The sequence below is a fragment of the Struthio camelus genome, chromosome 10 (genome assembly GCF_040807025.1).
Source record: "Struthio camelus isolate bStrCam1 chromosome 10, bStrCam1.hap1, whole genome shotgun sequence".
NCBI classification, from domain to species: Eukaryota; Metazoa; Chordata; class Aves; order Struthioniformes; family Struthionidae; genus Struthio; species Struthio camelus.
The window spans coordinates 24,326,379-24,338,582 of record NC_090951.1 but is presented as its reverse complement, the minus strand read 5'-3'; the positions used below and the strand labels follow the sequence as shown (position 1 = coordinate 24,338,582).

The 12,204-nt window shown below is 45.1% G+C and overlaps 1 protein-coding gene across 2 annotated transcripts in view; it reads right to left on the bottom strand.

Moving 5' to 3' along the window:
- EDC4 (enhancer of mRNA decapping 4) overlaps nt 1-12,204 on the bottom strand; it is a 40,162-nt gene that overhangs the window by 12,903 nt on the left and 15,055 nt on the right. For both annotated transcript variants that reach the window (XM_068955583.1, XM_068955584.1), the window contains exons 11-19: nt 11,438-11,540; nt 10,763-10,943; nt 8,667-8,739; nt 8,119-8,210; nt 7,283-7,479; nt 4,815-4,903; nt 3,843-3,996; nt 2,384-2,847; nt 621-722 (exon numbers count right to left, since the gene is read on the bottom strand). In XM_068955583.1, coding sequence (XP_068811684.1) covers nt 621-722; nt 2,384-2,847; nt 3,843-3,996; nt 4,815-4,903; nt 7,283-7,479; nt 8,119-8,210; nt 8,667-8,739; nt 10,763-10,943; nt 11,438-11,540 — 1,455 coding nt within the window. The remainder of the gene's footprint in view (nt 1-620; nt 723-2,383; nt 2,848-3,842; nt 3,997-4,814; nt 4,904-7,282; nt 7,480-8,118; nt 8,211-8,666; nt 8,740-10,762; nt 10,944-11,437; nt 11,541-12,204) is intronic.

Here is a 12,204-nt window from a genome sequence, read left to right as displayed (position 1 = left end):
ACCCAAGCATAGCATATCCTGACAGCTTTTCAGACAGAAAGCACCTAATGCAGCAAGCATTGCAGTAAGAAAGGATAACGAGATGGAGCCTAGGAATTGTGTGCGATCCTTGTTACCTTAGAGTCTTTCAGCTGCTGGCCAGCTACACACTTTGGTCCGAACTGAAGCATGGATTACAAACAAGCCCTCAGCTGCCAAGCAGGGCTAGTTTGCCAGGCACAAAAAACGTGGCCACAGAGCTTCAGAGTGGCTAATGATAGAGTAAAGATGCCAAAACCAGGAAGCTATGACTACTGAGGTAACCCCACTACCTTAAACACAGTATTTCAGTACTGGTCCCTTAGCAGGTTTACACTGATAATTAAGCCAAGACTGATTCACGCTCTTATGAACGATACAGACAAACATTTCTCTGTAGGGGATAAACTGGACAATTTCCAGACGTCCATCTCATGATCAGCTGAAGTGATTAGGACATTATGGAAGCTTGACTGCATACACACATTCAGTCAGGAGACAAAGCAAGAACATTCACATGAAGGCTTGCTGGGGACAGAAACACGAATGTAGCCTGAACTGAGTTCACGCAGGGCAAGAGAGGGCGCTGAGCACTCTGGTACCTCTGTTCTGCACTAGCATCCTGGCTGTCATGCTGCAGCAGGTGGTAGCTGTGTCGGTGATAGGAAGAGCTCTTGTGCTTTTCTTCAACTTCATCCCTCGGGCTAGAGGAGAAAAATAAGAATGAAAATATCATCAAGTAAGTCTCCTCCAGCTGGATATTTGCTCACTCCACTTCTCATGGGGCATACTGTTAGAAGGTCTTTAAAAAAAAAAAAAAAAATTCTAGCTGCACAGATCCAGAGAGCAACAAGTGTTTGGAGATACTAACACAAACTGCACTGCACACTTGTCTTTTGGAAGGGACAAGCAGCTCAGCTATGCTTCAGGCAGTAACCCAAGAACATAATCCCCCAGCAACCAAGCATGCAGTAGTAATCCACCATTCAAAAGAGGTACAGTGCATGCCAGTGGATAGTATCACCTTGGGCTTGTTTTTCCTTAAGTAATACTGATCACTGGGACAAAATTCAGTGCCTCTCAGTTCTCCCAAGCTCTGAAGAGAATAGAGGGAAGCATGACAATTTGACAGCTTAGCTCTACCAGATAGGACAAGACTGCACTAGTGAATCCAGTCAGAGCTTCATAAAGGTTTTCAGAGCAAATTGCACATGCTTCTAAGACTAGGACTATTTAAATTCAATATGCAAGACGATCATTAAACAGAAGTGAGTACTTGTTACTTTCAGGAAGGCTGATGGCTTGACTGGACTGAAACATGTCCCTTCCTTTGTTTTGTTTTTTTATTTTAATAGCAGTGAGCAAATGAAATAGCTCAGATCCAAAAATATCTGATCTGATATTCTGATCTGAGAAGTCCTAAAGAATTCAGAGAGAGTGGGATTGAGGGGGGTTGGGAACTCCTCCCAAAAAAATCTCTTCTGAACTTTGAACCATGAGCAAAAGCAAAAAAAACACAGCACGAAGACACAGCCTCAATGCTCTCCCAAAGCCATAAGAACCGAGACTGTTTTTGAAGCAGTATCTTCAGCTGAAGGAGCAGAAGGACAGGCCTTTCTCTTGTAATTCTGGCAGGGAATAGAACCGCTCTGGATTGGATGGACAACACTGATGCTCCCAGCTTGCTACCCCTGTTCAGAAGGGAGGTGTTTGCTGACTCGCATGGTGCATGCAGCCTTGGCCCAGAGACTCAGGAGGTGACAAATCCATCTTGCTGTTTCCGGTCCCGATAGAAGACACGGCACTAACACTGCAATGAATCTTGGCACTGCCACCAGCAGAAAGGTTTGCTCTGATAAGTAGGCAGATGCGATGCTGCCCAAATCTGCACGCCCACTCCACAGAGACATTATCATTCATCTCCTGACTTTTAAAGTACTTTTTGTCTGATTTCTAATACTAGCTTCACAAAGCCAATCACAGAAGAGAGACATATGATTAACCTATAATCAAATTACATTATATATATATGACAATTACATGCTAACTGGTTTCTTCAAATAAGGGCCTGCAAGGGGATCACCTGGGGTAGAATTTAGTTTGCACTGGTTTTGTTCTTCATTCCCAGGAGAACACGAAGGCCACTAAAGTGGAGAGGGCACACACAGTCAGAGCTCACTTAGGAAGTTTAGGACACAGTATATACAAACCAGGTACACAGGAAGTTTGAATCATTGGGTCTTTCAAGGGAAAGGAGGGATGGAAAACTGTCCTAGCTCAAATTCAATATAAGAGCTTTTCACCAAGCTAGCAACCTAGGAAGTGTGAAGAAATTGCCCCAAGAAAGAAACACCCAAGTGATTACCTGTCTGCCATGCTGTTCCTAGTTTCTCTGGTTATGTCAGGAGCTGCTGGCCAAGGCTGACTCACAACACTGTCAGAAGATGCGTTTTCCTGAGTTAAAGCAGTCTCCAGTAATGATGGAGCGTTCAGTCTGTCCACCTCCACTTGAGGCATGTCCAAAGAGCGGTGGCTGTGATCAGAATTGTGCCGGTTCCTTGGAGATAGCAAATGCAAGGCTGAAGCAGCGGATGCCATACTGTCTGCATGATGACTGGGCTCCAGCACCTCTGCAGGGAGCCCAGATGGGCCAGCTGCAAAGCTGCGTTGCAAGGTCTCAGAAGCAATCTCTGGGATATCTTGGGACATGGCTGTGGAAGCAGAGGAAATGACATCTGGCGAACGTTCACGGGTGGGAGAAGCCTGAGGCACCACCAAGGGCTCCATTTCCTGCAGTTCCAGAGCTAGAGAAGGGTTTCCCGGCGTGACCTGAATTCAAAATAACATAAAATAACATCAAACAAGAGCCTTCAGCCTTCACAGAGACATCTCAAGACACCCTAGCACCTCTCACCAAGCGCCGAACTGCCCCAGGGCCAACAATCACCTCTGAAGACAGCCAGGCTGTATCCTTTCCTCATGTGATACCTGCGCACCCAAAGTGTTCAGCAGATGGAGAAGGGCCCCAAGACTTGTAATGAGATTGTGTGCTACCACCTTCTTTTGCTCCAGGATCCCTCCAACTTCTCAATGCAAAAATAGCACGTTTTTTCCATATCTGTCAACTACTTGTAGAAACATTTACTGACCCTTCAGCACATAACCCTCATTCAGCACATAACCTCCGACACTCTCCTTAAACGAAAGGGAATTTTGACTTGCACATAAGGGAATACAGAATTAGACCCAAAAATCATACTAACAACACACTTAACTGTTCTAGTTTGAACACACTTCCAAAATAAAATTTAACAGGGAGTTCTACCTCCCTGATCTGCTTCACAATCTTTCCTCTTCGAGGGCAAATAATCGGTTAGTTTTAACATTGAATACCTCTGGAACTGACAGTTTATTTTGGCTTTAAGCTTTGGTCATCCATAATCTGCTTTACATCACACCTGGAAATAAAAGTTTAAGGATAAGAAATGATAGTTTCAGACCCACAAGACCAGTAAGAAGGAAGAAACCTTTCCAGGTAGCACTGTCTCCTAACACACAGACTGACCATTTCTGACCATCATGATAGTGATAACATAAGCTAGAGCTGTCTCTAGCTTTCAGAGACATCCTGTTTTGCAGCAGAATCAAGCTCCATTAATATATTGATAAACCAGGCTGCAGATCTATGCCAGCAGCTTCGTTTCCCAAAAGGTAGACATTGGCCCTGCTATTATACAAATGAGCCTCATTTCAGCTTGCAAAAGCCTATAGAGAAGTACCGTGGCCCAGGAGGAGAAAGAAACAAGTTGTATTTGGAGACTTACTGGAACAGGTGCCTTTGGTGTTAGCTTGTCAGGGAGGCTAGGGATAAGAACTGAATGGCTCCTAGGACTGGTTTGAAGACTGCTGCTACTGCTACTCAGCGTGAGGCTGGTGTCCAGCTGCATCTTGGGGCTCACCGTCAAGTCTTCCGATACCCTACAGAAAACAGACAAAAAACAAATTAGGCAGGCCAACTTAATGATACAGATTTGCACTGAACACTTGAGGCTCCGGAGCAGTATGAACGCACAGGTCAATGGAGGAGCCAATTCACAGTAACAGAGGGCCCAATTCAAATTTCATCAGTCCTCTCTGAGCTCTCTGCTCTTTACTCTGTGGTCAGCTGCTCCCTGTCAACTAGCAACTGCATCTCCTAGTCACCATACAGGCCAAAGAAAGTCTAAATGGAAACGAAGAAAAGAGGGGCGTTGTAGTCTGTCTGAGGAAGCGTTAGAATTTGAGGGGTCAGTGAGACAAGGGCCCCGTTATATCTTCAGTTCACACTGTGGGGAGTTTAGGGAGAAATAGGACACTAGAGAAAAGGTCCTTGGTCTTCTTCCCTGACCCTAGAAATGAAGCTTTTCCTTATTAGTTATGCAGCCGAACCTACCTCACCCCCATAAGATTTTCCTGAGAGTCCCAATTACCCTTCTGTCCTTGAGGCCTGCAGCGTTCCCTTACCTGTAAACAGTGACAGCCCTTCGGGAGAAGCACAGAAAGCGACAAAGTTGAGATGCAGTAAAAGAATCCCTATGAGGCACAAAGGAAACACTACTGTCTGCCCCTTGGATGACAACAGACATGCTCCAAGCTGCCTTAGGGATGTAAAGAGTTGCCCATTTGGGGCTCTGGGACTAAGGCCAGTTTCTAACTCTGCTTACAATCTCCTCTTCTGCAAGATAAACTACAGCTCTGCTCCACCCTGCAGGACAGTATCAGTTCAGTTGCAAAGGAATATTTAATGCTCTATTTACCTGGGCATAGAGGTGTCAGTGACAGAAGTGCTACTCATGGCTGTGACTGCAGTCAGGGAACTGACGCTACTGCCTGGAGATACAGTGATCTACAAGAAAATATACAGCAGTCAGGATGTGACAAGAGTCCAACAGCAGAACTTAGAACGCTGGCCTCAGAAGAACTCTCAAAGACTCTTTGGCAAAAGGGGAATAAAAAAGTTGGAAGTTGTACCGTTGGGGTGCTCAGGTGCTGGTCAAAGGCAGGCCCCCAATACACTCCCATCATATGAACCATGGCTGCTTATATTGACCTAAGTTACTTCAGGCACGTTTACAGTCCCAAAATGAACCAGCGTTCTGCAGGGCTCAGCAGTACCACATTTTGTTGTTCAAGCTAGACTGCTCCTGTGAAGGTCTGTTGCCACTGGTGAGGCCAGAATCTGCCTGAGGTATGGGTCCTGCTACATAAGCACTACCAATAGGCGGTAAGGGAATGCATAAACGCACAAAAAGGGGTATTGTTCACCTTAGCTGGCTAACAGTGTAGAGCACAGTGAGATATGCTGACCTCTCTGCTGCTTCTGGCTACCAAGAAACAGCTACAGAGGTCATCAACACAGGCACACACGTACAAAGCAGTGAAAGTCTATTTGGCCAACCTTCTGACTCTTGACACTGTTTACAGCATAGTGAAGATTAAGCTAAACCCAAGGCTGGTCCACACTAGAATGCTCCCAGGTGCTGGTGCCAGCAGGAACAAGCCTGCCATGAAACAGGCAACAACGAAAAGCCAGGTTTAAACTGAAAATAAAAAGTGAGCTGGTCCTTGCAGCAAACAGCATGTGCAACCATCACCCATTAACAACATCTCTCTACTCCCTTGGTGCATCTTAGCACTGGGAAAGCTATCCACCCTCAGGCACATAATTAACTTTTGTACTCAGCAACCTTGCTAGCAACCTTGAAACCTTTATGAGGAGTTTAATTTATTCTTTGCTCCCCAACTTTCCACTGGAGGTGGGTGTATCTCAATCAGCTCAGCACTAACTCCATTTCTCCACATCTTCCATGTGCTGCCCCTACTCACAGAAGCTCCTCCAGCACATGCATAAGCTGTAGTTACAACCTCTCATTCCTCCCTCGGAGAGGGAAGCCCTGCCAGAGGATGGGCACACAGAATGCTGCTCATCAGCACTCTCACCGCTGCCTGTAAGAACCATGTCAGCATGGTAAATAACTGCTGACAGTACATTTCTCACAGGCAGGCAGGAAAAGCACTTGCCAACAGCACAGTTTCACACCAACTGAATTCACACCTTGTAATTACGTTGCAGATCACTTTTTAAGGAAAATATTTTTTAAACACTTTTTCACATACATTTATTCCAATTTTAAAAGTACATGGGAAAACTAATGGTCATAAATGCAATGCAGAGGTAAGGGAGGACATGCAAGCAGGCTGCAAAGCAAGAACATCTGAATGGGTTCAAGACAAACTAGCATGAAGTTTGGACACAGATCTGGCCAAAAAACAGTGAGCTCCAGCTCTTAAGTTTGTTGTCATAACCAAGAGGAGGCAGCAGAAACCTGCAGTGAGGTGGACAGACAAACATTGTCAGTGTCAGACAGCCTCTAGAGATGCCCAGGAGGACCCAAAGGAGCATGATACTGGCCGCACACATGTGACAGAGCATTAAGAGCAATTCACTGCTTACTGACTGCTCCATTGGAGCTCCACTGAGGAGGAAATGCTTGCTTATGGCTCTTCACTGAAAGACTTTGGTGCCCTTCTCCTACAGCAAATCCTGAGGAACACTTCGCTCCCTGATCCTGAAATCCATGGGGCAAGCACAAAAGAACTGCCTGCACTACAAGTTAAGGCTTGCTGCATCAGATTCACAGCAAGCCAACTCAGCAATCAACAGGATGCTGTTCAGCTTGTGGAACCATTTTCTTTCCCTCCAGACAAGCTTCAAAGTAAATCCAGCTAAAAACCCACTGCACTATTGGACTGCCAATTTGGAGATCTTATGCAGAAGATGTTCCAGTCCCATCTTCTTACTTGACTGTTTTAGACATGCATTCCCAAAGGATCTTGTCAGACAGGACATGCAGAGACAGCACAAGCTGACAGGGGTTTTCTGCCATTACAGTTAGACCACAACCCCAAACAGGATGCATAAACCAGGAAAAGCATCTCCCAGCATAGATAGTTATTCAGTACATCCATTATTTGCATACAATACAGCTACATCAGCAGTTTTGTAGTAAAATACAGCACTCCCAACATAAGCTTAGACCAGCTTGGCATTTTAGACAGGCCAACATGTCTTTACTCAGTGTTGGTTACGCAGGTAGTTTTTCTTCTGTGCTCGACATTCACTAGTTCCGCCTCCCTGAGTCATTACAGTCTAAAAAAAGTCCAAAAGGATCAAAATCCCAACCTATCCCTTGTACCACTAGTAACAGTGCTCTCCTCTGGTTACCTGTTGAAGAGATGTACTTGGGGTCATGAATGCATCTGGAGTCATCAACTTAGGTTTGGCATCATTTGAGAGAGAAAGAAAGTCTGCTGGTACAGGGAGATCAGCAATGCGCCGCAAGTCAGGTTGAGAGCCGTGCACAGATCCCTTTTCAGATCCCAGCCCTTCTGTGCTTAGATCAGCCATATGGTCTGGAAAGGCTTCCAAAAGATAAATACAAACAAGTTTATAGGAACTTCCCCCAACAGCTAAAGCTATAATTCCACAATGTACAAACTTACGCCATTGCTAGTCATACTGGATGCCAAGATAGCAAGCAAAATCCAGCAACATCCACTTGAACTAATCAGAGTTAAGGGCAATGGAAATCCTGTCTTCTGCTTACTCTTTGTACACCAAAGAGTGGACGTTATCAGGCTTTAATAATGAGAGCGATACAAGCTTCCTTTCTTCTCTGAATTTAAGGCCAGTTGTAACAGCCAACATTCCAGAATGGTGAATGATCCAAAAAAGCACACTGCACCCAGCCCAGTCTCCTCTACCTGCAAAGCTCTGGTGTCACTGAGATCTCTTCTGCCTGAGAAGAGACAAATATCGTGTTTCTGGAACCAGTGCCAAATCAACTAGGAAGGCAAACCCAAGGATGCACAAAGCATTAGCACTCCTAGCTTAACAGGCTCCCCCGGCTCTGTACTCTTACTGGGCTCTAATCAAGTGGGCTGCTTTCACAGCTAGCCCACACTCAGAACACAACCACCAACAACCTTCCCCCTCTCGTCAGCCCTCCCCAGCCATTAAAGGCCTAGAATACTGAAGACTCACTGAACACAAATGCTCACCAAATTCTTCATGAGAGCCATGGGAAGGTATGGATGCAGCCACGTCAGGACTATGGAGAGGCTGGAATCTGATCTGTACATCCTGTAGCGCCCTGAAGAAAAAAAAATCAGACATCTCTGATTACCTTGTGAATCACCAACAGAAGCCTATGGCTTAGAGGACTGCTCTTCCTGGAACTGATTCCTGTGGAATACACTTTAGCGCTTTCTGCCTGTGAGGGAAGAAGTAGAAGCTGATCTTTATGGAGCTGCTTCACCCAGTTCTGGCACCCAAAGCATCTGAAAGGTGCTGCCGGCACGTACATATGTGCAAAACTCTGAAGTCACTGGGTGCATGCAGCAACAAAAATACTAGCTTGTCACGGCACTATGCTGGGCCACTTCCAGGTAAAGACATTCTGAACACACCACAGCTAGAAGCTTCTATGGGCTCAAGTAGCTTTTATTATGAGTGGAAGGAACCGGTAAGTAAACAGCATTTCTACAGGTCAGCGCGGGATAGGGATCACTGTGGACAGCTACCCATAGTAGGTTCTATGCATACTCACTTGGTGTGCACACAGAACAGTTTTATAAGTACGCCTGCTGCCGACTCAACAGCCCCAGCTCCCTGAGCACCTTCTGGAAACGAGACAAAAGTAAAACGTGAACTTAGATGGAAACCGCAAACAAACTACTAGAAAAACTTCAAAGCAGATGAGCCAGCAGCAGAGAACAATACAGCTCTATATAGCTTTGTCACTACTTCACTTCAGAGGTAGATTCATCCTATTATGGGAAAATGTATCCTATGCTCGCTTTATTTTTTCACTGCGAGAGCAATCAAATTTCCTCTAATCCAGTCAAATAAGCCCGAAGGGGGCGGGGAGGTAGAAATCACCTTTCTAGGAAAACAGGAGGAAGCTGCAGTCTAGAACTGCCAGCAACTTGTTCTGGCAGTTAAAGTGACTAGTTGGATACTTTTTAAAAGACACTCTCTCGATTACATCACGCAGAGGTTCAGACTGGGACTCAACCATCTTTCCCAGCTTTAAGTAACAGTAGTTACACAAAGCTCCGCAATAACTTTCCATCAGCCAGTACTGACAACATTCACCCAATACCCAAATTAGCCTTGCTGCTAGGAAAGCTAAGGAGGCTGAGAAGAAAAGATAAGCCTAACTCTCCATAAAAAGCTAATTTAGGTATTCTTATGCAAATTCTCCAAATTATCTGAGCACCAATCTGGGACCCAAAGTTTCACCCCCAGTCTGCCTGCTGACTTGTTACTTGTATCAGTCATCTTTTCTACATTTCAGTGCCAGAGCCCCTACAAAAAGGAAAAAAAAAAAAAAAAAAAGTACTGATATTCTTTGCTTTGGGAGCCAGTGAGTCACTGTGTTGACAATAACACAAATTAACTATAATTATTATGTAGCAGAATAGGCACTGAGAAGCATATCATAACGCTTCACTGACAGTCCAGAACTCTCATTAACAGGAAATACATTGACATTATTTATCCAAAGCACCTTTCCAAACTTTAGTAACAGAAAGGTAGGAGATCAGGAACAAGCCAACACTCCAAGAGAAGCAGCAAACAATGAAGCTTGCATGAGAATTCTCCACAGGATTCTGTAACATATCCGTTGTAGTAATTGCCAGAATACAGCTCACGTGTCTCCAAGAAGCCTTTTTTAAAGCAGAGCCCTCAGCACTGCAACCCCACATTTGTCATCTCCTCCCCTCTAAAGGGAGTTACTCGTTCATTTCTGCTGCAAGAAGTTTTGTGGGTCTCAACCCACAGCTTGGGAATAAGCATTCCAGATGCAATGGAGAGGAATCTCTCCCTCTCTGTCCAAATGTTGCAATTCAAACTGCATACCGTCCCCACATCCTGGCACAGCTCTGACAATACAGTTCAGAAGCAACCAACTGGATCTCGGACCACGAGTTCAAACTTCAGATATTTAATTATGCACAGTTTACTTGGACAAGCAGTCACAGAAATATATCCTGCCAACTCTTCCAGGAACTCTGTTGCTCCTGTAAGCCTGCCTCAGTCTGTGCTGAAGGGAGACTCAGCCCTACAACGCCAGAGGTAGGGTAGTATGCTGCCTGTTTCTGCTGAGAGCAAGGAAGCTATGTGATCCTTCAAGCATCACCACTCAGATCCTGGGCAGCTAATCCTACACCTTAACCAAAGGGTCACTTCCACTCACTCAATCCTGCACAATCCTGCACTATATTTTAGTAACAGAAACACCTCAGAAGAGTTTCCACTTGGTAAGGGGCAAGGGTGATAAACTGTGGTTTGGGAGTTTCAGGTTGGCTCTTACAAAAGCATTTTCTCTAGGAAGTGGTGCAGAGCTGGAACAGGACACCAGGGCACAGAGAGAACCACCATTTTCAATATGCAACTAGATAAAGCCACAGCTGACCTAATCTACTGCCAGCAATATTCCTGCTTTGAAGGAGGTTAGACCAGAGACCTCCAGAAAGTCCTCTGTAACCAACTCTACTGTGCTTCTCTGAAGTACTTTAGCTGTACGGCAGGAGTTTCATACAGAGGAAGAGAAGAAGAAAGTGAGCCCTTTTTGAGAAAGGCACAACTAGTCAAGAGAGACATCCTGATCTCACAGCAGCCAAAGTCTTCGTCACCTACCCACACTCAAGTTGTCATTTTCCTCTTCTGCTGGGAGCACTTCAGTATGCCTTAACCGGCAGCGGCTCACTGCCTGGATACCAAAGCTTAGAACTGGGTGGGTAAGGAGGAACTCGGAAATGGAGCTAAAGTAAGCTTTGCCCTCCTCTTGGTTCTGCATCAGTTCCATCACATACAAGACCTGGAGGAATAAGAAACAGTAAGTCACTGGGGACTGGAATCCCCTCTGAAAGGGATTTCAGAGCAGAGTGTGCGAGTGTGCGTCCACACTATAAAGCTCAGCACCTGAAGAAGACCTGGAACCACAGGAATAACACGAGGAATAAAGTCTGAGGCATTTAAATCTGAAACAGAACACTCAAGAGACTATCAAAAGCATGCTGTTCTCTGAGTCAATGCTGATCAGGAACTCAATCCTACCGTGCCACATTCAGCTTCCTGCAAACAAGAGCTTTACTTTAAGGTTCAAAAATTATCCTTGAGGCTCCTTGAGATTAATCAGCCAAACTGTTATTATTTGTCCTCTTAGAGAGGAAAAGCTGGGGCCAACCTCTGCGCGTTTTCAGTCGCTAACGTGCAAAGCCCAGACGCAAGCAGCAGAACAAGTCACAGAGAAGGCCATTTCTCCTTCTGTCACCATTACCCACACAGACAGTAAAAAAATGAGCCACCTACTTTTCTTTGCACATCACTCAGTATCAGGTATTCAGCGGAGAGGTCAAGGCAGACTTTCAGGCTGGGAAGAATACTCATAGAGCTGAAGATGTCTGGAGAAAAGCTAGATCCACGAACAAGAGCAGGATGCAGAAAGTAAGGCACATCAGCACAATCAAAACAACTACTATGAAACTCAATTCATTAAAAAACATCTTAAGGGGTTTACAGCCATATTACAGTGCCTCCACCCACTAGAATGTAAGCATCATCACAGAAATCAATGCCTACATCAGCTAAGAGACCAGCAGGGAGATCACAGGACAGGATCTAATTATGGATTCTGAACATTTTAAATGCAAAATGACAGTCTGTAATTACTTAACGTGTTCCACATTCATAGGAGGACAAGGCCCAAAGCTATAGGTTTAAAGCCAGAGATCCACCAAACCAGAAGAACCCTTCTTAGGGCTCCGACCTTCTGCAGTATGAGATGGAAAAAGCAGTACTCAGCTGCATGCCTGTGCCACATTCTTCTCATTTTAGGAGGGCAATTCAGGAATGGCTTTACATGAGCATATGACCTGAGAGCCCATGATCCACCAGCAAAATCAAAGAATCTAGCAAGTGGAGGGAAGAGATGGACTAAAGGGGAATTGGAACTTCTGGAGCTATAGGGCTCAGCAAGTAAGTCTTGTATAACTGCTTCAGCTCTGTCAACATAGCAGCTTCTAATTCTTTAAATCAGAAAAAGCAGTAACAGAAAGAGATGCTAAGTTGGTTATTGA